This window comes from Barbatula barbatula (assembly GCF_947034865.1).
Source record: "Barbatula barbatula genome assembly, chromosome: 23".
In the NCBI taxonomy this organism is placed as follows: domain Eukaryota; kingdom Metazoa; phylum Chordata; class Actinopteri; order Cypriniformes; family Nemacheilidae; genus Barbatula; species Barbatula barbatula.
The window spans coordinates 14,443,093-14,468,379 of NC_136786.1; the positions used below are offsets into that span (position 1 = coordinate 14,443,093).

Here is a 25,287-nt window from a genome sequence, read left to right on the forward strand (position 1 = left end):
ACCAACCACTCGCTCCACCCCTTCCCCTCCCTTTCATAACACTACGATGGCTGACAGAACATGGCGAATTACATGCAAGGGGACCCGTGGTGTATGTAGATAGAAATAGCTCATTCTAAGGTAATAACATAACGGTTCATTGTGTATGGTCTTTATTCACCTCTGAAGACTATGTATATCGTATTGGATTTCTATCAATAGATCATCCCAAAAATTACACACTGGACCTTTGTGTGTTGTTAACATTGTCGTATATGCGACATGTGAATTATACATGGCCTTTAAATACAGTACACATACTGTACACCGTGTGGATATCAATTAAAAACCTTCTGATAAAGAAAGGTCAGTCGGTTGTTAAAAAATAAGCTTGACGGTTAAAGATGGGGAAGAGGGGGCTGTAAATAAAACCTGGCCCATTGAACACAGTCCAAGACTATTCACGCATGTTAATAAACAACCAAGCTGTTCCTGGAGCAGTGACCCAATACGTCCTCCAAACCATCTGAGTGAAGGGGGCAGAGAGAATTGAAAGGTCAGCTTTGATGTACTGTTTTTAATACTGTGCTTGTTGGGGTGTTCAGGTGGATTAATTAAATAGTACACAAGCCGCTAATTCCTTAAAAATCACTGGCGTAATGGAACACTGTGTTAAATCACTAAAGGTGGTATCAATATACAAAGGCTTTATTTCAATAAAACAGTGTGAAATCTGGTAAAAAGGCCCTTCGACACATTACAGTAATGGTCAGTAACACAGCAGCTTAAACAAAAGTTTGAATGGCACAGATTGCATTGAGTAAACATGTAAAGATAATAACCGTGAAGGCATTAGGGTTTTAGAGCGGTCCCATTTTCCTCCAACATTCTTTTACCACATTCGTGTCTTCCTAGACAAAATGGAAAGAGGCCGTTTGGCATAATTAAGCAGAGGATTTCTAATTTTGTTGCTTGGTAACCGTATCCTGAACTGTGGATCACACCAAAGTGGTAAGCTTGTCTATGAGGTCATCGATGGTGTAGACAATAAGTTTGATGTCATCCTTTTCAGCCATACGGTGTTGGCCATGCCGGCGTAGAATGATGTCCACGTCAGGGCTCAGCACACGCTCGGCCACCTGCATGGAGATGTGCCAGGGTACGTACTCATCCTTCAGGCCGTGAATGAGACGAACAGGGCAGGTGATGGGGATAGGGCTCTGCAGGATGCAGTGGTTCTCTGCCTCACGTAAGAAGTCCATAGTCACAGTGTACATACCCTCCTCAGTATTCTTTGTGGGGACTGTCCACACACCCTTGTCCTCACACTCTTTTCTAACCTGGATAAAATATGTTAACATTACTCTGTTACAAATTTAAAACGTGTATGGATGCCCACTATGATGTAGTTTTAAATAAGTGATCTAATGCCATGTCATCTCACCTCTATAGGAAGAGTCTTAAAAGCTGTTATAAAACAATCAGCTGCTGTGGAGATGCCCACCAACGCTTTTGTCTTCTCTGGGCGAGCGATAGCAGCCAAGAGCATCAACCAGCCACCCATACTGGAGCCAACAAGAATCTACCACAAATGCTATGAGACTTAACACTGACTTGCAGGACTCACACCCAGTGAGTGAACCTCATTGATAATAATAAGCAAAATCTCTAGTCATGTAGACCTTTTTTGTCTTACCTGCGGTCCTTCGGCAAGCTCATCTAACATGAACAGGACATCTTTCTTCCAGGTGCCAATAGTGCCTTCAGCAAACACACCCTCAGAAGCTCCATGGCCCGAATAATCAAACCTGTAAGATTTGGGTTTTACATCAACTTTCAGTATAACTAAATATTACACATGCCAAAGACAGATACATACCTAAGGTAGGCATGTCCTAGAGATTTGCAGAACTCCTCCAGGGCTTCAGCCTTCTGTCCATTCATGTTTGAACCATAGCCAGGTAGAAACACAACACCAGGACTTTTTCCCTTGACTCTACTATACGCTAGCTTTGGCTGATCTGGGCGGGATATATATTGCAGTGTAGATTTTTGTCTAACTCCTGGAAATAATAACACAAGGTCTGTCATAAATGTGTAAAAATTATAGTTTAGTCTGATGTACACTGACCTTTAAACAGATAAGTTGCCCTTCCACGGCTAACGTTAATTTGTCGTTACCATGGATAAGGTTTTTATTTGTAGTGAAACCATTTTAGTAAACAAGTTAGTACAAATCCACTGTCTAGTGTTATAGTGTGCATTGCTATTTGAGTTTCTGACCAAATTTTCTAGCACTCACTCAATGAATAAGTCACATTTCACGTTCAAGGCAAGCATGAATTTACAACCAATTAACTCTCTTGTCAATGTCATTCGTTCAACAACTTTTAAAGACCAAGGAAAACTTCACCCCACTCAGATTCTTCTGCCATGCCACACCCCCTTGCTTTACCTAGGAAAGGAACGTGGTTTTCGTGTTTGTTAATCAAATGCAGTTTGTTTTTAGTTTACTTTTACTGACCCCCAAAACCATTTGACCTGACAGTCCCGACAGCTCCATTGCTCGTAATGAGTAAAAGTCCTCTCCTACAATGTCTCAGCACCACCGCTGCCATGCTGCTTCACAACTCACTGCTGAAATATCGCGAGAACACGGGTTGCCATGTTTTGAAACGAATGTAAAATCCCAGAGTGCGTGACTTGCGGTGTTGCCAAGTACACTTAAGTGGTGCAACAAAAGAAGTAATTTATGCGAGCACTTATGTCGTTCTTAAATTTTTAAAATTTAAATTAATGTGTGTTGCTACGCTTTGCCATTATGTTAAAATGTTACTTAAAACACACAGACAATCTTTGTATTTCGAATCATGTGATGTGCCAACATCACTAGTCTTAAAGGCATTAAGTTTTATTTTGATTTACGTTTTTTGGTAGATTTGAGCACACATATCTTATTGTAGACCAAACAAGGTCAACAGCGTTGCTCAGAATTCAGGATGACATTGAGGAAATAAATAATGTATTAGTTTATGCATTATTATTTATAATTTTATATGAATTTATTTAATTTGGTAACGCGCACTTTCAATTGAATTGCTTAACCCAGCCAATAGGCTTCAGTCAGGTATTGGCAGTCATTGAGGTCTTATACTGACACTTTGTGGTCACAGCATTAAAAAACGCTAATGTTTTCAGCTATTGTATATAAATGTCCTACTGGCAGACAGCCACGAATCACGATTAATATTTTTCAGGAAAACGTCCAGTAACATTTGGTTTTATTAAAATACAGTGAAAGTAGTACTCATGTAGCTAAAACAATCTGACAATTCCAATATGTTTTGACAATCAAACAAATAAAAAAGCAATACCATAAAATGACAGATAGCAAAACAGAAAGCAAAAGAGGATACTAGTCAAGTCAAGTCAAGTCAGCTTTATTTATATAGCGCTTTTTACAATTTTCATTGTTACAAAGCAGCTGTACAAGAAAACATTGACTATAAGTAAAACATAAAAGGTTATGGAAGTCAAAACACAGGTCAAATATCAGACACACAATAAATTCCTATATGCAGTGTTAATTAAATAAGACTATCAAATTCTAGCAGCCCCCCCGGCCAGGCAAACAGTGCTAACAGTAAGCAAACGGTGGCGAGGAACCCAAAAAAAACCTCAGAGGGAGACCAGGCCTAACCAGGGGATTCCAGTTCCCCTCTGGCAAAAACTGCAGCCTCTGCACAAGCTCGACAGTGCTTGCACAACAAGGCAAAATAAAAAACAAAGTTAGATTTAAAATTATCATTAATAATCTAATAGCGACTGAAGTTTTGTAGAGTCGCCACGTCCTTCCTCCAGCATTTGTCAGGTCTGGGAATGGATTGCGTCCTGCCCGCTCTAGTAACCTTGGAACAATGAGACAAGACTGGCTGAGAGTAGAGTACTGTTCTGCACTCTTTGATGCAACAAATGCATCAGTTGTTATTGGAAGTGTCCCTGGTTCCGGTTGATCTAACTAGTGCAGCCTAGATCTTTGAAATATATATATTATGATAGTCTAGTGTATGCAAGAGTAAAAAGATGCGTCTTTAGTCTAGATTTAAACTGACAGAGTGTGTCTGCCTCCCGGACAGTACAGGGAAGACTGTTCCAAAGTTTAGGCGCTAGATAGGAAAATGATCTGCCGCCTACACTTGATTTTGAAATTTTAGGTTTTACCAACTGACCTGAGAGCGTAGTGCACGTGATGGACTATAATACGTTAGAAGTTCTCTCAAGTAGTGAGGAGCTAAACCATGCAAGGCTTTATAGGTAATAAGCAAGATTTTAAAGTTAATGCGATGCTTTACAGGTAACCAGTGCAAGGTTGACAGAACCGGGCTAATATGCTCATACTTTTTTGTACGCGTAAGAACTCGAGCTGCCGCATTTTGGACCAGTTGGAGTTTTTGTAATAGGCCTGCAGGGCAACCACCTAATAGTGCATTACAGTAATCTAGTCTTGATGTCATAAAGGCATGTATAAGCTTCTCTGCATCTGATGGTGACAGCATATGACGTAGTTTAGATATATTTTTAAGATGGAAAAACGCAATTTTACAGGTGTTGGCGACCTGGTTCACAAATGACAGAGTACTATTGAATATAAAGCCAAGATTCTTAGCTAAAGATGAGGGTTTTATGGAACATCCATCAATAGTTAAGCAGTTTTCTTGGTTGTTACGTAGGGCGGTTTTCTGTCCGATAAGTAACACTTCAGTTTTGTCCGAGTTCAGTAATAAAAAATTGCTACTCATCCACTTTTTTATATCGACTATGCATTCCACTATTCAATGGAATTGCTGTGTTTCATGAGGCTTCGAGGAAATATAAAGTTGCGTATCATCAGCATAACAGTGAAAGCTTATTCCGTGTCGCTTTATTATATCTCCGAGAGGTAGCATGTATAATGCGAAGGGCATAGGCCCTAAGACTGAGCCCTGTGGTACACCGTACTGGACTTTCGATTTGCGTGATACCATATTGTTTATTGCTACATATTGAAAACGGTCGCATAAATAAGATCTAAGCCATTTCAAAGCTATTTCCTTAATACCGACATCATTTTCGAGTCTATGTAGGAGCATACTAGACAGCTTGAATAGGCTGCTAACTAAAGGCAAGGCTAAAAGGAAAGGCATTTAAACAATGCAAAACAGCAAAAGTCAACTGTCAACAATTGTAACTATAGACTACATACAGTGGGTACGGAAAGTATTCCTTACATTTTTCACTCTTTGTTATATTGCAGCCATTTGCTAAAATCATTTAGGCTAAGTTATTTTTTTCTCATTAATGTACACACAGCACCCAATACTGACAGAAAAACAAAGAATTGTTGACATTTTTGCAGATTTATTAAAAAAGAAAAACTGAAATATCACATGGTCGTAAGTATTCAGACCCTTTGCTGTGACGCTCATATATTTAACTCAGGTGCTGTCCATTTCTTCTGATCATCGTTGAGATGGTTCGACACCTTCATTTGAATCCAGCGGTGTTTGATTATACTGATTGGACTTGATTAGGAAACCCACACACCTGTCTATAAGACCTTACAGCTCACAGTGCGTGTCAGTTTTTTACCCAAACTCTGGGCCATCCGCTATAAAACCAAAGAAGAAGTTCATGTCAGAGCAAATGAGAATCATGAGGTCAAAGGAACTGTCTGAAGAGCTCAGAGACAGAATTGTGGCAAGGCACCGATCCGGCCAATGTTACAAAAACATTTCTGCTGCACTTAAGGTTCCTAAGAGCACAGTGGCCTTCATAATCCTTAAATGGAAGACGTTTGGGACGGGGGAGTAGAGCCTTGGTGAGAGGTAAAGAAGAACCCAAAGATCCCTGTGCTCTAGAGATGCAGTCGGGAGATTGGAGAAAGTCAACCATCACTGCGATGGCCGACGGAAGCCTCTCCTAAGTGCAAGACACATGAAAGCCCGCATGGAAGGCCTCCAAGATGGTGAAAAATAAGATTATCTGGTCTGATGAGAACTTTTTGGCCTTAATTCTAAGCGGTATGTGTGGAGAACCAGGCACTGCTCATCACCTGTCCAATACAGTCCCAACAGTGAAGCATGGTGGTGGCAGCATCATGCTGTGGGGTGTTTTTCAGCTGTAGGGACAGGACGACTGGTTGCAATTGAAGGAAAGATGAATGCGGCCAAATACAGGGTTATCCTGGATGAAAACCTTCTCCAGAGCTCTCAAGACCTCAGATTGGGCCGAAGGTTCACCTTCCAACAAGACAATGACCCTAAGCACACAGCTGCGTGAAAAATGTAAGGGGTTCTGAATACTTTCCATACCCACTGTAAATATACCTTTGAAACAACACCCACATGCAAATGCACGGTCTACTGCAGCCCTCAAGAGCTAAACATAGATTTAGAATTGTAAATACAAAAAAAAACAATTTTCAGATGAAAAATTGTATGCCAATAGATATGTGAATAAACATTTATATTGTGTTCAAATTGTAGGAAATTACAAAAGAATTGAACAAAGCATAAAACTATTTAAAAAAATGTTTAAAAACATATTTATATAAACGTTGATAAATACTGTTTGTTCATTTAAAAGAAATGAATTCATTTGTCACGCTTGTCAGTCTGGGTACATGTTCTTGTTCCATCACTACCTGTACATGTTAATCTGGACATTCATATGGAAGTTTAACAGGTTAACCTCATACAGAAATCATTTTACAACAGTTACACTACCATTGGCCAAATTTCCACAGATGGCTGTTTCACTTACATCATTCAAAATGCAAATGCTGTAGCAAACAAGAGAACTTCAGTTTTTCTATAACAAAATTGTAATTTAAAGTGAAGTGACGTGTGGCCAAGTATGGTGTTCCATATCTGTGCTCTGCATTCAATCCAAGTGCACACTCACAGAAGTGAGTTACACACACCATGAACACACACCCAGAGCAGTGAGCAGCCAGTGCTGCAGCAGTTGGGGGATCGTTGCCTTGCTTAAGGGACCACCAGCCGTATTGAAGGTGGAGGAGAGCACTAATCATTCACTCCCCCCAACTACAATCTCTGCTAACACTGAGGCTCGAACCAGCAATGTTTGGGTTACAAATCCGAGTCTCTTACCATGAGGCATTATGAGACCACGCAGAAGAGCTCGTTTTCCTACAAGCAAAATGATCTCCATCCTAAAACACATACATATAAATCTCTTCTGATATAGCCAAAACTTCTAACCCATGAAACACAAAATGTTCTAGGTTGTCTATTTGTCATGCAAAAAAACTCTATACACTATGTGTATGGATCAGCACCACTACACTATGATTTAGAACATACTAATTTTAATTTTGAATATTATTTAGGACGAATAGTATGTAAATTGGGACGAAGGGTAGGTTTTCTAAACCTTAACAGTCAGATTAAATACACTAAAAGAGGCATTCACTAGTCGTAGTGAGTATGAAGGAAATGTGTTCATCCAGCATAACGGTCAATGGAGAATACTCAGAAAGGCTTAAACGCTCTATTGTACATGATACGTTAGATGAAAAAACTAAATATACCTTGACCCTTTAACAAACAACCAAAAAATCAAACACCCTTCTCCTAAAGTGCCCACTGTGAACTGTAAAACTGCAATAAAACAATAAGTAAATAGATGAATAGTAAAATGCATGGCTGCAGAAGGCAAAGTATATAAAATGTGTTCAAATAAAATAGTATCCACATTTACAGTACAGACACTCATTTAACTATAGCGATGACTGTTGCTTAGGCTTTGGTAGAAATCTTTTAGAAGTATATCCGATAAAATGCTCAGCTCTGATTCCTCATGGTCTCATCAAAGTGCCTCTTTCCATCCAGGTAAAGCATTGACTCTATAGATGACGAAACGTTGAGAGTTGTTATTTGAAACATTTATATTTCAAAAGGCAATATTAAAATTTCTATTCAAATAATTTCTTACCTCCATAGCTTTGTGGTACAACAGCTGAGACATCCTTCTCAACAAGGAAAGTGAAGTGAAACACGTTGGTGGTGCTGTGCTGCCGGGTCAAAGGGTCGAGGACCTCTGTGTGAACTCTGACTTGAACATGTGTCCCTTCAGTATAGCAAACCTACAGCACAGGATCATAACAATTTCAGTTTGAAGAACAAAAACAAAAAACATATAGTGATAATGCCAGTTATGTTTAAAGAGAATGATCTTTAAAAATAATAACCTGTGAGGAAAGCAACAGCAAGGAACCAATTTCGACTGGTTTCCGGAAAACAATGTCATCTACAGCCACCAGGGATGGCCTGCAGCCACTAAAAGAAAGAAAAGCAGCCATACAATGAAAAATCAATTAATTATCCACAGAAAACATTCAATGAATGAATGAATGAATAATTTTCTTACGCAAATGCACAAGCATTGGCCCAGCCAAGTTCATAAGCCTTTCTCATTAGAAAACCGCCAAATATCCGGTTGAAGATATTTCTTTCCTATTTCATGCAAAGGCAAAATCAAGCTTCTATCATGACTCATTACAAGTTGTTGTGAGTGACATTCAAAATTTTGCAATAGTGCAAAAGCAATGACTTTATTTTTAAAGTAGATTCAACAGTTTTTTCCTTGTGGATATTAATTAGTTTTCAGTCCTCACCTGTGGATGGCAAATCTCTAGCCCTTTCATTTTGGCATCTTCCATCCACACGGAGTTAGGTGGTAGTATTCTACCCCGAAAACTAACAGTTCTATGGGGAGGAGAGGACAAGTATTATTTGTCAATATATGCGGTAGGACAGAGTAATGCATGTAGTTCTTCCTAAATCTTACCTTGGGTCCAAAGTGTTAAGAAACTGGTTATGAATGAGGGTCCTCTCCTCAGCTGTAGGGGCTACTTTAAGAAGAGAGGCTGTGCCCAACTCTACCCGCCTCTTCTTGTTAACTTAATGTAAATAAAGCAAAACGACTGTTATGTACTTTATTATAATTATATAACAAAATAAATGTAATAAGTATTCAAATATTCCTGAAATATATAAGCTGCAGTTGCTTCCAAATAAAAAATAAAACTATACTTACTCTCTCCCTGTTGAAAGATCGCCTCTTCCTTCGGCCCCTCTGGTTTCAATGGGTTGATGAAAGCTGCCCTGGAGAAACAATAAAAAACACATGCATCAACTCACAGATATAACACATGAACCATGGACATATTTAACAAACCAACACTCAGAAATACCTTTTGTTTTCTGGATCTCGGGCCACCATTACAAATGTGGCATCTAAAACGTCAGTGTATACACCATCATGGTACTGGGAAAATAGGTTATTTTTCAGTTTAATGTACACCAAAAAAGGAAAAGTTGTATAAAAGACAGAGAGAATACCTGAGTCATGTGCATTTTAGCTTCTATTGAGGTTTTGCCGACCCATGTCACATGACCTTTGAACTTGATGTCACAGTCTGGGTAGATGATTTGTTTTCTCATATCTGTACAATAACAATGAATAAATCATCATGAAATATGATTACATATTCATCCAATTTACTTGACCCAATATTTACCAAGCAGAAAGTTTACGAGTGACAAGTAGGTGACATATACCGATTTTGTCCACTAGGGCGGTGACAATAGATAGCGGTGATCGTTTCAGCTCTTTATTCCATGTGTGGGTGTGGGAGTAACAAATAAGCACTAAGGAGACAAGGATAGGAGAGCATGTGTTAAAGGCTTAAGGGTAGTCCCAGACTAAATTAAATGCTTAAGATGTCAAAACTGAAAATAGCTTGTAGTAATATACATCTTAAAATATGTCAGTGCCATTGTTTTGTCTCAAGATGCACACCAGTATCGTTTTATTCCAATGCATTTGTATAAAAGCAACTGAAATATAGTAATTAAGCATAGGCATAGTCCTGACTTAAGACTTGTCTGTGAAACAGGGCCTTAGTCTGCAAATACTGCTTTGTTCCAGGCATCTGCATTACCTGCTAAACTGTCCAAGTCTTCCAAAATCCGGCCAAACCTGAAAAAGAAATATTAATATTCATTCATATTTCAGACGAGATGATATTTCACATTTTATAGTGTCATAAGGGCAAAATACAATTTACAGACAGGCAATTAGGGCATCACCACACTGCATTTGAATAATAGTGGTAGTCAAGCACCTGACACTGTTGTGAAAATTGAGGTATTTCTCTCTCAACTCAGGCTTGGTACCTAGAGGTAGGTGAACCTCAATTTCACTGTCCTTCATTGTCCTTGTAGGCAGTTCATCCTGACTTTTAGGAAGATACTGGCTTAGTGACGCACGCTCAGCCAATGCTTGCTGGTGATCGCTGTACAGTAAAAAAATTACAATTATCATTCTACTAAACACAAAAAAGCATACTTCATGTCATAGGAACATACTTCCAGTTGGTGGATGCTCCAACTATCTCCCTTAGCCTGTTGCGAACTGTGAATATAAGAAGTAAAATAAGCTTGATAACATGCCACCACATATGAAAAATAAAGTGGAGCTTAGTATGAATATGGAGTCATAGATAAAAAGCAAGATTGGCCATGAACATAAATAAATAAATATAAACTGCAGGAAAGGGCTGGTAAAAGCATTTGCAAAAGACAAAAACAGATGAGCTACATGCACATGGATCATATAAAAACAGCAGAACAGTGTGTGTTATGCCATATGAATAGACGGAGAAACCAGGCAGAATTAAAAGGAAAATTAGACAGGGAAAATTAATATTCTTCCATTTACCATTGCTCATAAGCAAATATGCATTTCCTGTGGAGACATAAGTTTGGATCAGGACTTAGATCAGATATATTTTCAATGGAATGGAAATCAATGGAAATGCTTTGTGCACTTAGAATCCATTTCCCAGCAAAACCAAATAAAGATTTAACTTAAATAGCCAAATGTGTCATTTTACATCACGTTTTAAGCCAGACATCCCAATAAACGTAAGTTCATTACTGAATGTGAAGGTAAATGGGCACGCAAGCACAACAAAATTGTGGGTGTATGTTAACCATGATCAGCTGACAGCGGTTTTTGACTGAGCATTTATTGATATTTATCTATTTACCTTCAGCCATGTCAGGAGCCTTCCCTTGTCTGGATATTTGACCCATTGAAAACCCCCTGCACATTATGGAAGATGCCGATTTGAGGACCCTAAAAAAAGAAGAAAGACAAAGTTATAAGTTAAAAAAGTAAAGTCACGAACGGTATTGTTATAAAAACAAACCCTTCATAAAAAGAAACGTTGTAAAAGTACCATTGTGAGTCCGGGCTGGTCTGTATGACTCATGTTGTGTCCTGTGCGTCAAATGCGTGAGAAATAAATATCTATGACTTACCGCGGGGAGAACATCTTCTATCGTCGCTCACCACTTCAAACAAGAACAGATGGATTATTTACTACTTTTATTTATAACAGGAGTTCGGGTATTGCAAGTGTTGACACTTCTTTTCCCCTTGCAGAAACTGCATTCCCTTTTCACTTCCTGACACGTGGGCGAGGCCAAATTACCGTACTAACCGTAACGTTTTACCGTACTATGATTAGTTTGCACAAGTGCTGAACACAGTTCTCAAAACTACAGTTTGACTTAAACTTGCTCTATTTTTTATCAATGGTTGATTCATTACAACCCAACATAGTTGCCGAAAAATATGATCGTAAAGTTTTCATTACAGAAGTGGCCTACATAATAATGGGGCGTCATATGACGTAGCGTTAACCTGTCGATACTATTGGTCAGAAATAGAAGCGATAGGTTATTATGAAAACCAAACCCCTCCCCTACCGGTAAGTATACGGTCTAAGATGATAAACAAACTCCAAAGACAGTTGAGAACTGAGCGGTGAGATGCTACGTGCGAGTCTCTTCTAGGAGAAGCCCGGACTGACAGCGGAGGGTAATAATCTGGGAAGCGAATGAAGAAACTCCTTTTGCTTCACTTCACATATAGAGGACTAGTGAGAAAAGGGAAAAAGAGTAAAAGAAGAAAATGGCCAAGTTTAATTTGCGTAAAGCGGAGCCCAAAGACGTACCTGACATATTGCGACTAATAAAGGTACACTTTAACTTAACCACATCAAACGCAAATACAGTATAAATTGTCAAAGTAGGCTGTTAAAACTTCTAAAAAGTGCAAATATATGTCATAAACTTGAGTTTTTTTGGTGTTGTATAACAATATATGTATTTGATGTTAAATTGCTTTGAAACGTACATTATGGCATTGATATATATGAGCGGCGTTCTGTTGTTAGCATGAAAACAACCCACAGGCCCTTCGCCTACACAACTGTCTCCATTTTGTCAAGCGAACGATGTCAACAGTCATCGGCATATTTTCATAATTCTACTTTTTGTCATCTAGGAACTTGCTAAGTATGAAAAAATGGAAGACCAGGTTATATTAACTGAAAAAGGTGAGATGACAGAACACGTCAACTGTGATACCTGATCAATATTAGGAAATAACGAGGACGTTTATTTAGATCTGCTCGAGGACGGATTTGGAGACCACCCGTTCTATCACTGCCTGGTCGCAGACGTGCCAGCTGAGCATCAGAAAGTCGAGGGTATACCATGACCTTAACTTAGTTTGTTGAACTATTTATCGGTTGTTTATTCCTTTTTAACCGCATATAAAATGAAAGATGTTGTTTGAAATTGGTCAAAATGTTTAAGACACCTGGGGCCAGTTGCTTAAACTGCTTAGACTAGTCTTACAAGTTAATCAAATGTATTTCTTCAAGACTGGCCATAACTTCTTCAAGTCAGTTACATGAAAAGTAAGACTGATTAGTTCTTACTAATTGGTAGTTTGTGTGAATAGTAGTTAAGACTCACGTGTCTTAATAACTCCCTGTTTTTACTTAACAGGTTATTCAGTGATTGGATTTGCCATGTACTACTTCACCTACGACCCTTGGATTGGCAAGCTACTATATCTTGAAGATTTTTATGTGATGAAAGAATACAGAGGTAACAGCCTTTGTATCTTTTATAAAACCGGTAGTAATTACAGATCTCAACTAACTAGTTTCATACTTTCCATAGGTTTTGGTATAGGGTCTGAAATCCTGAAAACCCTCAGTGATGTGAGTTAAAAATTTGCATGACAAACATATATAACTTGCATCAAAAACAATATGTGCAATTGCTGACACAATATAAACTATTTAATAAATACTTCCAGACGGCTGTGAAGAATCGATGCAGCTGCATGCACTTCCTTGTGGCTGAGTCAAACAAGAAATCTATCGACTTTTACATGCGCCGCGGTGCTTCTGACCTCTCGCTGCAGGAGGGTTGGCGACTTTTCCGGATTAATAGGGAGGGTCTCTTGAAAATGTCTGCTGAAGAATGAGATGGCCTGAAGATCAAGTGTTGTAAAAGGGACTTGGGACAGTTCACGTTCTTTTCTCATTACATAAAATATTCAAATATTATATTTTCTTTGGGCATTTAAAGTAATCATATAAATATAAATAAGCAGCAAAAGAAAATGTTGCTTTCGAGATTAAGCTAGTTCACATTATTCATGATTCATATTTTAGTATTCACCCGGTAGATTGGTGCTGGTTTTCCATCATATGTAAAAAATATATATATTTTATTAACTTCTTATAAGTAGTCACATGTATTCAATTTTGATGTATACAAAAATAAAAAAGGTGTCATGTATGATACACATAAGGTTTTCCTCCCAGTTCAAACCCGAAAATCACAGTGGAAAGAGACTGGTCTCGTTACTCACTGTAAAGAGGAAGTCATTAATTATACAAATGTCCTTGAGTGGGCTGTACCTTAAAGAATACCTCACATCTCTACTCTAGTTCACGTTGCATAGTATAATCTTATCAACATGTATTGTTAATCTTTCGTAAGATTGCAGTGTAATATTTGTTAAGTGGTACAGAAATGAAAGCCAGCTCAGAAAATGGTGAGAAATATATATTTGTTTGAAATATTAAGATATAGGTTGCATTTTCAGAATGTGCCAACTGCCAAGTAAGATTACTCTTCAGGTTGGTCCAAGTCTTTAATATTGCCGTAGACGTGGGTCACACACAATAATAAATTAACTGAATTCTCATATTACACAGAACACATAGAATCTGCAAAGACAGCAGCATTTATGACAAACATTAAGTTAAATATAAAGTAACATCAATGGTGCTCAGCACAGTGAAGTAGCAAATTCTATTGAACAGAACATTGGTAAGAATATGCTTGGTCTCAGCTCGACTTTTGGCTGTCTGATTTTTCTTTCTTCTCAAGCTGTATTGATAGAATTGTGAGGTAAAACATTACACAGAATCACTAAAAACATGTCCCTCTTCACTTTTGACTTATTGAAATATTCCTTAAAGTCACCTTTTCCTTGGATGGAGACTTCCCTCTCAGCAGCTCCTCCAAAACAACTCGCCCTTCTGAACCCCAGGAATATAAGTAGTTTTTTGTGGTCTATTAAAAACAATAAGAATATTTATGTTGTGAAAAATTAGTATAATTTAAAGTTTATTCTTCCTTTAATTGACTGAGGTTATCAATGGAAAATTTCTCAAAATATCCCTCTACTTGGTAGTTTTACACTTATGGGCGGCCGCACAGGAAGAAAGAGGAAGGAACACTGACTATTTGAACACACAATTCAAAGACTGAATTTCCTCTTCGCAACTGTTATTAATACCTGGACCTTAAACATATATAACAAATTAGTAGGAGATAACAGTGCATTAAAAGTTAAATGTAAGACCTGTGAGGAAACAGGTTTATCTGAATAAAAGCGTAAACTTGCCCTGGTAACAGAGACAGCATGTTGTGGGTAAAACATGGAGGCGCTCAGGGCCATCAGCCCAGTAGGGAAGATCAGCCTCTTTACTGTGCTGCCTGTTGAGAATAAATGCAACAGATGGAACCAAAATTATAAAAACGGCCAGTCAAAACAACACAGTATATATATATATATATATGTTACAGCTAGGTACGGGTATAATCAAGAAAATCACACAATTTAAATGATGAAACTGATTTTTTACCTTTTGCAAGATAAAGTCCCAAAATTCCAGAGAAACCAATGATGCCTACACTGGGGTAAAACTCAGATGGAGGGTCATTCAAAAACTCACATGTATCTAAGAAAAAGAGAGCAGCAATAGTCGGTTTATAACCACAAGAAAACGCATGCAGAAACATGTATGTGGTTGAGTCCTTACCGCTTACAATCTGTTGTGATGAATTAACACCAGGCTCAACAGTCTTGTAGTAAGACTATGATGAAAAGAGAGAAAAATGAATCATAATTTTTCAAAATCAAAAATAATGTGATCTGGAAGTTGTTCAACATTACTTGCCTGTACTTTCTCCACAGCAAATTGTGTCTGTTCCTAGAGAATGAGAAGACAATGATATTACACATGAGACAACAAATAGAAAAACAACATATTATATATAGAGAATACAGTAGATACAAAACATCCAAGACAGCTATATATGTGTTGTGTTATGAGCAATCATTTGAAAACATCCTAAAATTACTGTCCCTAGTGAAACATTTTTGATCACATCACTGAACAATTTCAGTTTGGCAGTACAATGTGACTTTACCTGACACCATGACACATAAGGTTTTACTGTTTTCCTCAGAGATGCCACACCCTGCTCAATATGGCCACCCTCTGGCTCTTCGGGTCTCAGCTTAGACTCAGGTGTGGTGTAGAGTGATAGCTAAAAAATAAAGGATATTGAAAACCCTCAATGTCAAGCCAATACAGTACCTTATTCTATCCCACAACAAAAGGCTTCTGTACAGGTAGTACCTCATCGGTCACAAGAGTGGTGGAATTTAGTTTGGCCTTGCTTTCAGCAAAAACAGTAGCAGACATCAGGGCAAGGGCTCCAGGCACTGCCATAGGCAGCACCAACTGAGAATGGAAAAAACATAGAATTTACAATGGTCAACTTCAGAGGAAGAGAAGTATTTATGAATTAGGAAGAATACAAATAATACTTAAATAATTTTGAGAATTAACACAAAATAATAAATTTTCATTAAAATGAAAATCACATGATGTTCATCATATTGTATATATTATACAAATAAGCAGTTGATTGCTAATAATTCCAGGCATAACATAATTGAACAGAAAATGGCATCATCACAAAACCATTATTTGTTTGGGACACAACATGGCTCTATAAATGCAATAAAACATCAACATCAGCACCACTGTTAAAGACACTTGGTCAACAAGATACAGTTAGCTTCGCTAGATCACTGCATCACTGTGTGCAGTTATGGAGCATACCAAATACATTTAATGCATAACACGCAGCATAATTATCAAAAAATGTAACAAACAAAAATACTACAGTAATATCACATGCAACTAATTTAAAATCATGTAATTAAAACGGGTAAATTCACCTTTGCTATTGCTCCAACATTTGACATGTTTCTGGGGGGGGGGCGGCGCTGTGTTACGGCAAGTCTACGAGGACAAAAGCCGACAAATTCGAAACGAGTGGTCAAAAAGGGTTATGGCTTCCCATTTTCAAACATTTAACAAATCAGATAATATTTCTAATCTGTAAATTTTACATAAATTTGACACAAAATATATGAAAATCGGGAGAATAAACATACAAACAGATAGCGTTAACTCACTAACGTTATATATAGTTATTCTATATAGGATTAATATGTTTTGTCTTTGATACGATGCAAAGCCTGAAAGCGCTGTAAAATAACACATGGTCGTTAGAGGGCGCTGTTGGCTTATCTCCTGCAACAGTTAAAACATTTTCCGTCCCTCGTTTGGTCGCGTGACTGATTGTTTCGGAACAACGTTGTGTTTTTCATTGATAATATGAAGAATTTCCGTGTGTGCGCTTTCTTGGGTTGAAACGAGTCAATGTTGTGTTCCCAGACACGCCGAGTTTGATTTTTGAATCGTTGAACTTCCTTTGCCGCCCGACACGTCACTGGAACCAGTTGGATGGAAAGAGTGGAAAAAACAAGGCAAGTTACTGTATGTTGTACTCCCTTTGAAGAATGCCAAGCGGTCAAATGCCTCTGAAAACACGTCGGTCATTGTTGTAGATTTTATGCTGTTACAGTTTCACTCTTTATAGTAGTTCATAATGTCCATTACGTAATGAAATGTTTATATATATATATATATATATATATCAAAACGCACAACATACAGACCAGTCAATTCCATAATGAAGTCTAAAGAACGCGGTAAACTTCCTCTTTTATTCCACCATTAGGATTTGGAAATATAATTGTACTGTTATTGTTGTCTCTATTAGGCTTTGCAATTTTATATTAGATTTGCGTAACCTGTCTGTTATATTCCATTTCTACAAAAAGCATTGACATATATTAACATGGAATAGTTGTTTATTGGGAAATGAAACCTTGATAGTCATTCAGTGAAACCTACTGTATATGGTAATTTGACCAGCATGTGAAACATTCACTAGACTTCCTATTTACATTTTATTGGAAGTTAAACTTTCAATAAGTTTTACCACATATACTAACGCTTAGGGTTGACTTTAATGCCACACATCCTGAATGATCTTGACTGTTACTGTAGATTTTCAATTAAACACTTTCCATCGTGTAGGATTGCTCTTTATTTATAAAGAAAGCAAGTGGCAAAGACGAACCTATACGGATGCGTTTTAAAGGGGTGTTTTCATGTATGACTTGTCAGTGCACGTTTATCCTCGATCTATTGTATTTGCACGAACCTGTTTGACTGTTGGGGATGTTGTGTTACATCGCATTTTTATTTACAGAAACAATGTCTAATCACAGTTCTCTGTAATTTTCTATTTATGTCTAATAAGGAACATAAAATATCTCTTGTATGTTTTGAACATACATTTTTTCACTTAAAGTATGGATATTTCATTTCTCATGTTATCAAAACCAGCTTTTACTTTCAGTTTCAAAGTCAAGTGTCTTTGTTTGGCTACTTGGCCCAGACACTAAACATATATATTAAAGGGTGTCTATTGTGTTATGCTTCCTGGTGGCGGATCCTGGTAGAAGGAAACAGTCAACTTTTCTGCAGGTAAATCATAAGGGCAGAAAAAAACTAATATTTAAAAATCATATTTAAAACAGCAACTCATTTTATTTACTAGTTTGTATTATGATACATTTCCAACCCGTCATTTTTTTATTATTTATTTGCTTAGGAAAATAACCCTGTGGCTTCAGAAAAATGTCCAAAATGCAGATCAAGTGATAGAGTGAACTCTATTACGTCATCTCCACACATCTAGTTTTGTCTTGAATAGTTGTGCTGCATAGTAAATATATATGGGAGGGTTTATGGTAATCTTGCTGCTGGCTTTTTAAATATTTTATTAATTCATTATTTTTAAGAAATGTACACTTCTTTCCTTTTATGCTGAATTGGTGTTTTGCCTTTTGATCTTGTAAAGGTAGCCTTTTTGTAGGATGTTCCTTTGATAAAAGAGAAAAAGGGTTGTTATATTCCACTTATCCAAGTCAATTGTTAATCATTCAGCCAATATTATTTAAACTGAAATGATTTGCTATTTTATGATGTACATGTATAAATATATTCAAGAATGAACCAATTTTATGCTCAAACTCTACATGCAGTCACTCATCATTGTCCTGGAGCTTTATTGACGCTTTATTGAAAAGACTCCACCTGCCACTCCACCTGCCACTCCAAATCTGCACCTTTTTCGGTCCAACAGAGCATTATCTAAAAATACCTCTTTTGTAGCCCTCCCAGTGAGCAAGCGTGTGTTCCGTTTAACAGAGGGAGTATGTGGAAGTGGCATATGAAAAGGAACATCCCTGTTGGCCCCCCCCGCCCATCGGAGAGTAACAGAGGGGAGGATGAAAGCAAGGGAGGAAAAGAGAGGTGGAGATTCATCTCTCTGCCGCCCAGACTGAGGCTTCTCTCTGTGCTCCTGCCACACATGATTAGTGACTCTGAGGGCCCTTTCTCCTCTCATGCAAAGCCTTAAGAGTGTTCTGGAGCCGAAGCACTGAAAGAAGCGGTCGGTGATGGTACGGTAGAGCCTCTTTTTTATGCTCCGGTGTGTTTGTGTTCTCTGAAGGGTCATGATGGAGTGTACTCATCAGAAGCAGGTGTGTCCCGGAGAAAGGAGAACGTTCTGAGGACCTGTTGAGTCTCAGATTGTATGAGTCTTCAGGATGGAAGATTTTCCCAGCTGTCCCAATGTTAGCATTCCATGCTCCAACGAGCAGAGAGACAAGAAGAAGCGCTATACTGTGAGTCACAAGACCATTGTGGATATTTTGATATGGTCTTTTATCTTATATATTGGTGTCAGATTGTGAAGCTTTATTTATTTTGTTGTTTTGTTAGGTTTACAAAGTAATGGTCAGTGTTGGAAGCCATGAGTGGTTTGTGTTTCGGAGATACGCTGAATTTGACAAATTGTACAATACAGTAAGTGATCATAATAAGTCCAAGTAGACATGTCAAACTTGTACAATGTAAAAAAGTATTCTGTCAACACTTTTTTTAGTTACAGAACCTCTACTGTCTGATACTTAACATAGTAGTGCATATGTTTTTGTCCTAAAACAAAGATCATTTTTTGTTTTTTTTCTCAGTTGAAGAAACTGTTTCCCACAATGAATTTGAAGATTCCAGCTAAGAGAATATTTGGAGACAACTTTGACCCAGGTACTTGTGATGAAGGAAATTGTTCTTGTTACCATACTAACAGAGAGTAAACAGTTCTCGTGAAATAAAAATAATATCTTACAGACCTCATTGTAACGCGTTGTGCTCTCGTGCATGCATGTACTGACTTTGCTTTATTGAGTTTAACAGAGATCATGTGTATTTGACAAATTAGATTATCCAACAGCGTTCTTAACAGAAAATTAACCATGCTAAAACCGCCCTGCTCCAAGCATGTAAAACAGTTGTCCCTGTCTTATTTTACACCATGCTTGTAGATAATTTGGCAACCATGATTAGAGAATCTTAACTATATGTGTATGGCTCATGTGTGACCAATTACACGACCAGCATGTGGTCAAGAAGAATTTTTTTTTAATCGGAAATCATGGATCGGTTAATTGAAATCACATGCAGATATTGTTAACGTTCAAAAGGCTGAACCACTTTAAACAGTCTTTGCACACATAGCTAAGATCTCTCATTCTTTGTCTGTCTCATTCATTCTCTCTGTCGCCATTCTGTGAAACAGGCGAATAAGATACAGAGACCGGAAGTAGGGAAAACGTTTTCCTGCTGCCATAGCCATTCATTCATTCAGCTTGTTTTCTCACAGGCATTCATTTCATTTACTAAAAGCAACAGTAGCATATGTTGTTTGATTTGTTCATGGTTTTAAACAAACATTACAAAAACAGTGTTTTTTGAGGGATTTATTTATGATCAAGGTCTGTTATATGTTAGACAAATCAGCATAAATGGAGCGCTACATGCCTGCTTCTAGTCTCCGCAACTGTTCTGTGTAGAGGGGGGAGCTAGAGCATTGACCAGACATTTCTGTGAAATGTCTTCTTCCAAAACTTACATATATTTTGTTGTATATTCTCAGAGTTTATAAAACAGAGAAGAGCAGGGTTACACGAGTTCATTCAGAGGATCGTCTCTCATTCACAGCTAAGCAACCAGTAAGTATTTTAGAACAGTTGCATAGTGCTTTAGATACTGTCAATAACCACACTACCAGTGTATCTAGATATCTGTAATATGTAAAAATCATTTCACGTAATAATATTTTTGAGGATGTTTTCTCTGAACTCTGAGTACAAAGCCAGTTTGATGTTATTTTGCGTAACCGTGCCAAATAAAAGATGCTTTTCTTTAATTCTGTGTAATATTGGCTATGGTTACAGTGCTTGTTACAGAGAACTGTTGATGTTAGCTCATGTTTCTGGACACAGCTGTGGCTTTGTATTTTCTCAGTCGGACTTCTAACATGTGAATGTTGGACTGTTTCATATTCACAGTCCTGATGTTCGAGATTTTTTGCAGCTAGACAAATCGAAAAACTTCTCCGATGCATCAGAGGATGAAGAGGAAAAGGTTGGTATTTATAGTAGAAAAGGTGTTTATAAAGTATGAGCTATTGAATAATTCACACTGGTCCTCTTTCTTTTTGAGTCATTTCTTTAGTTTTTGCATTTTTTGTCATCTCATCTACAGAGTAACTCTACTTCTAGAAACATTAACCTTGGGCCATCTGCTAATTTACAGTAGGTGTTATCATTTATATAAATTTTAATTGACAGTGACATTTAGTGACCACATTAATTTAGTAAAAACAGGTACAGTCTATCTGTCAAAATGGTAAAGTAAATAAGGTTACACTTAATGATAGGTTGTAGTATTAATAACTATTTGTTTCTCCCATAGGGCAAAGCCCACTGACTTTGACTTTCTTAAAGTCATTGGAAAGGGAAGCTTTGGAAAGGTATGCGTATTAGTATTTTTAATATACTGTCTAATGTGGAAAATGGCTTAACGTTTTGATGTGCGGAACCAGTCACTTTGTTTGAAAGAGAAATTGGGTCGACCACAGCATGAGTCTGTTATTGCAAGCTCTGAATGTTACTAAGCTTCTCTGTTAAGTGAATTCTCTGTTCGGTTGAACCTAATGTTTAGTTCCAAGCTGTGGACTCTCCATTCAGGAAGTGAAAGTTTCACAGTTTTAAAGTCACCAAGCTTTCGTGTTGCTTATATGGAGCCATCAGTGGAAGTCGGAACTGATTTTAACCTGTTGTGTCCTCTCCTTCACAAAGGTTCTCCTTGCAAAGAGGAAACGGGATGGGAAATGTTACGCCATCAAAGTCTTGCAGAAAAAGGTTATTTTAAACAGGAGAGAGGTAATAAAATGAGATGGAGGACAACGACAACAACATTTTGATGCATTCAAAATTTTTTATGTTTTAATACCAAAATATTAATTCTTTCATGCCAGCAAAAGCACATCATGGCTGAGCGTAATGTGTTGCTAAAGAACGTTAAACATCCCTTCCTGGTTGGACTGCACTATTCGTTTCAGACAGCAGACAAGTTGTACTTTGTCCTGGATTTTGTCAATGGTGGAGAAGTGAGTATTTGTCAAAAAATACAAAGAGGGTGACATCTGAACTATTATCACGCCACAAAACCCACTGGTAAACCCAGTATGTTATAAACGGAACTATTGCTTCACAATGTCTTAATAAGAAAATGATGAGCAGTGTCATGTGATTTGTAAATAAGGTGGTCAGGACAAAACTTGAATGGGCTTATTGTCTTAGCCATTAAATTTGAATTTGTGTGGTTCATATAGACATGCTTAGCTAAATATACTGAAACCGATGGTCTGACTTCCTTCTTTTAGCCAAAGCTGTGTCAAACACATTTTAAATGTCAGCTACAATAATCTTTAGTGATGTGGGCTAAACATGATGTACCATGACAGTAATGCTTTTGAAAAGTCCCAGTTTAGCATTTTACTCTGGATAAAAAAACGGCATTACAATTTCTGACTTGTCTCATTACAGCTTTTCTTTCACCTTCAAAAAGAACGAACCTTTCCCGAACTCCGAGCTAAGTTTTATATCGCTGAGATGGCAAGTGCTCTGGGTTACCTGCACTCTCTCAAGATTGTTTACAGGTATATAAAGGTTTTCTAAAGACTCCTTTCTCTGTATTCTCCTGTAATTTGGGCTTCCTGAAATGATGAATGAAAATGAAAAAGTTTTAAGTGTGAAAAATAATGATTTACAGACTTTAACCGTGCAATCGCCCACCTTGTGTTCCTAGGGATTTGAAACCAGAAAATATCCTTTTGGACTCTCAAGTAAGCATCCCTCTTTGTATCATAGCATAGCTGAACACAGTTTCACAGTCAGAGTTTCAGAGAAAACCGACGTGTGTTATCTGGCCTTGCTGTGAAAGTATAACAAAACTTCCTGATTTACAGAGATGAGGTGTCCATTTGAGCAAGTGTAATGAAACTGCAGAGTTATTTCTTTATGTGCAAGAATGCTTGATATTAGGTTAAGATTTATTTGTGCATTTCCTATGAAATAATCAGAAGAAACGGTGAGCGTACAGGTCTCTTGCAGCTTCCAGTCAGGCCTCTTGTGTTGGTAAAAGGCTTCCTGAAAATGTTATTTTGTCTCTTAAGGGACACATAGTTTTGACTGACTTTGGATTGTGTAAGGAAGGCATCTCTCAAGCAGACACAACGACCACATTTTGTGGAACACCTGAGGTATTGTTTTATACAAATATTGCATTAAACCGTATCGTATACAGTGGATTAGCATTTAATCTTAATGAAGTATGGTCAATGTAAATCTTTCTTAATATTTGCTTTATTTATTAAGAAAGCAGCTCATTGTAACTAATACATTGTATTTTTTTTTATCATATGTTTCACAGACGCTTTTTCATCAGAACTGTAAATTTACATGAAAAATACATTATAAAAAAACATTTCAAAATAAATAATTTCGTTGTTGTTTTGATAGTATCTAGCCCCGGAAGTTCTCAAGAAGCAGCCCTATGATAACACAGTCGACTGGTGGTGTCTGGGTTCTGTCCTCTATGAAATGCTCTATGGGCTTGTAAGTTCCCTTAAAAATAGAAAATTGACCTCAAAAATAGCCACTGGATATGTATTATATAGGCAGTGATGTATTCTGTTTGATCTTTATGCTTTCAACAGCCTCCATTCTACAGCAGGGACACACATGAGATGTATGACAATATTCTTCACAAGGATCTAGTGATGCGCCCTGGGGCATCCACGGCTGCCTGGTCTATACTTCAGACCCTGTTGGAGAAAGACCACACCAGGAGGCTTGGCTACAGAGAGGACTTTGTGAGCTCTTCATTAGTATTCTGTGTGCTGCCCCCTTGTGGAAGATTTAATCTACTTTTGTAGCAATGATTTATAGATGTAATATTGGGATGTGCAATTTAGTTCCTGACTAATGTATAGGATACATTTTTCAATTGGAAACAACAGGAAATCTTGTGCAAAATGCTCAGTACGTCTTCACGATCCTGTCTTCATTTTTCTAGTGTGAAGTCAAAGGTCATGACTTTTTCTCATCCATCAACTGGGAGGACCTTGAGCAGAAAAAGATCCCACCCCCTTTTAACCCTTGTGTGGTGAGACTTTAGAGAATATTCTTTAGAGGCATATCTATCACACCTGTCATATCTATACATGCTGGTTTTACATGTTAACTCTGTTGTCTTGCAGGACTCCCTGTATGACATCTCAAACTTTGATCCAGAATTTACAGAGGAAGCTGTGCCGAACTCTGTGTGCTTCTCTTCAGGGATGTCAATAGTTAACGCTAGCGTCATGGAGGCCGATGCTGCCTTTGTGGGCTTTTCTTATGCTCCGCCATCAGAAGATTCATTCTTGTTAGATTAACAGTGAATTGAATAGGGCGTGAAATGGCTGTGCTGTGATCTCTCTCTCTCTCTCTCTCTCTCTCTCTCTCTCTCTCTCTCTCTCTCTCTCTCTCTCTCTCTCTCTCTCTCTCTCTCTCTCTAGTCAGAGAATGAACCCTTGTGTTTGTAACAGTGCATAAACCTTTTTGGATGCAGGGTGATTCAAACTTTATTTTTTTGCTCGAATAACAAAGTATATTTTGTATAACATTGAACACCTTACCTGAGATATGGCTCAGATGCTGATGTGTTCATATTTGTTTCCCTCAGAATTGTATTCTATTGTTAAAATTATTTGTTATGATGAAAACTGGAGGATATTTGTTAACTTGAGCATCCGCTTTATCACATTCCTTGTTTTTGTCTTATATGTTATGAATGACCAATGGTGTTCTTGCAGTTAGAAAGATACATGGTTATTGCGTCATCAAAACCATTTCCATTCCTGCTAAACACTTTAAATTAATGTGTATTTCGCTTTAAATTGTTTAATATAACGTGTGTTGAAATCATAAAATGTATGCCACATTCTGAAATTTAAATGAATTTTCATAAACCCTATAGCTGATTCGGGTGTAGCTCAAGTGCATTATTAGCTAAATCAGATGAGCCAAACTACTTTCAATGCTGCCAGATTAGGCTATGAGATTATACGACATGGTGCCTAATGACATATGACATGAACCAGAAATGATGTCCTGTACAAGTAAAGGCGTTTTCTTTAATCGCTTCTTGCACGATTGATGGGTCTCATTTGCATATGTACGCACATTCTCGCCGAT

General features: G+C 37.7%; 5 protein-coding genes across 9 annotated transcripts; 2 read left to right on the forward strand and 3 right to left on the reverse strand.

Moving 5' to 3' along the window:
- Window positions 1-270: 270 nt before the first annotated feature.
- On the reverse strand, window positions 271-3,003 carry abhd10b (abhydrolase domain containing 10, depalmitoylase b). 2 transcript variants are annotated; one of them, XM_079488233.1, is made up of 5 exons: window positions 2,504-3,003; window positions 1,859-2,042; window positions 1,676-1,787; window positions 1,424-1,561; window positions 271-1,319 (listed from the first exon to the last, which is right to left on the reverse strand). In XM_079488233.1, exons 1-5 carry the CDS (start codon window positions 2,595-2,597, stop codon window positions 978-980), a joined length of 870 nt encoding a protein of 289 aa, XP_079344359.1. In that variant the 5' UTR covers window positions 2,598-3,003; the 3' UTR covers window positions 271-977. The 2 variants fall into 2 exon arrangements, with proteins under 2 accessions (XP_079344359.1, XP_079344360.1); XM_079488234.1 differs by having other exon boundaries at window positions 443-1,319; window positions 2,393-2,532.
- Window positions 3,004-3,233: 230 nt separating this feature from the next.
- On the reverse strand, window positions 3,234-11,748 carry LOC306911872 (acyl-coenzyme A thioesterase 9, mitochondrial-like). Of its 2 annotated transcripts, XM_079487577.1 has the most exons (17): window positions 11,370-11,554; window positions 11,096-11,184; window positions 10,765-10,791; window positions 10,413-10,458; window positions 10,169-10,339; window positions 9,986-10,023; window positions 9,603-9,692; window positions 9,384-9,487; window positions 9,236-9,309; window positions 9,079-9,146; window positions 8,830-8,941; window positions 8,657-8,747; window positions 8,410-8,495; window positions 8,231-8,318; window positions 7,975-8,125; window positions 5,111-7,885; window positions 3,234-3,394 (listed from the first exon to the last, which is right to left on the reverse strand). In XM_079487577.1, exons 1-16 carry the CDS (start codon window positions 11,381-11,383, stop codon window positions 7,824-7,826), a joined length of 1,311 nt encoding a protein of 436 aa, XP_079343703.1. In that variant the 5' UTR covers window positions 11,384-11,554; the 3' UTR covers window positions 3,234-3,394; window positions 5,111-7,823. The 2 variants fall into 2 exon arrangements, with proteins under 2 accessions (XP_079343703.1, XP_079343704.1); XM_079487578.1 differs by lacking the exon at window positions 10,765-10,791 and having other exon boundaries at window positions 11,370-11,748.
- A 41-nt stretch (window positions 11,749-11,789) lies between these two features.
- sat1b (spermidine/spermine N1-acetyltransferase 1b) lies at window positions 11,790-14,016 on the forward strand. Of its 3 annotated transcripts, XM_079447596.1 has the most exons (6): window positions 11,790-12,090; window positions 12,400-12,451; window positions 12,521-12,604; window positions 12,909-13,010; window positions 13,086-13,126; window positions 13,225-14,016. In XM_079447596.1, the coding sequence occupies exons 1-6, from the start codon at window positions 12,025-12,027 to the stop codon at window positions 13,393-13,395; spliced, it is 516 nt and encodes a 171-aa protein (XP_079303722.1). In that variant the 5' UTR covers window positions 11,790-12,024; the 3' UTR covers window positions 13,396-14,016. The 3 variants fall into 3 exon arrangements, with proteins under 3 accessions (XP_079303722.1, XP_079303723.1, XP_079303721.1); XM_079447597.1 differs by lacking the exon at window positions 12,521-12,604 and having other exon boundaries at window positions 11,821-12,090; window positions 13,225-13,735; XM_079447595.1 differs by having other exon boundaries at window positions 11,821-12,090; window positions 12,909-13,126; window positions 13,225-13,720.
- Window positions 13,968-16,520, reverse strand: apoob (apolipoprotein O, b). The gene is made up of 9 exons (XM_079447594.1): window positions 16,459-16,520; window positions 15,851-15,955; window positions 15,639-15,758; window positions 15,386-15,418; window positions 15,248-15,302; window positions 15,071-15,166; window positions 14,830-14,921; window positions 14,406-14,495; window positions 13,968-14,309 (listed from the first exon to the last, which is right to left on the reverse strand). Exons 1-9 carry the CDS (start codon window positions 16,483-16,485, stop codon window positions 14,268-14,270), a joined length of 660 nt encoding a protein of 219 aa, XP_079303720.1. The 5' UTR covers window positions 16,486-16,520; the 3' UTR covers window positions 13,968-14,267.
- A 229-nt stretch (window positions 16,521-16,749) lies between these two features.
- On the forward strand, window positions 16,750-25,073 carry sgk3 (serum/glucocorticoid regulated kinase family member 3). The gene is made up of 17 exons (XM_079447467.1): window positions 16,750-17,052; window positions 19,152-19,326; window positions 19,424-19,507; window positions 19,675-19,747; window positions 20,637-20,712; window positions 21,052-21,127; window positions 21,248-21,297; window positions 21,458-21,515; window positions 21,844-21,927; window positions 22,023-22,154; window positions 22,594-22,706; window positions 22,856-22,892; window positions 23,223-23,309; window positions 23,569-23,664; window positions 23,766-23,921; window positions 24,125-24,214; window positions 24,309-25,073. Exons 2-17 carry the CDS (start codon window positions 19,249-19,251, stop codon window positions 24,483-24,485), a joined length of 1,467 nt encoding a protein of 488 aa, XP_079303593.1. The 5' UTR covers window positions 16,750-17,052; window positions 19,152-19,248; the 3' UTR covers window positions 24,486-25,073.
- Window positions 25,074-25,287: the final 214 nt, after the last annotated feature.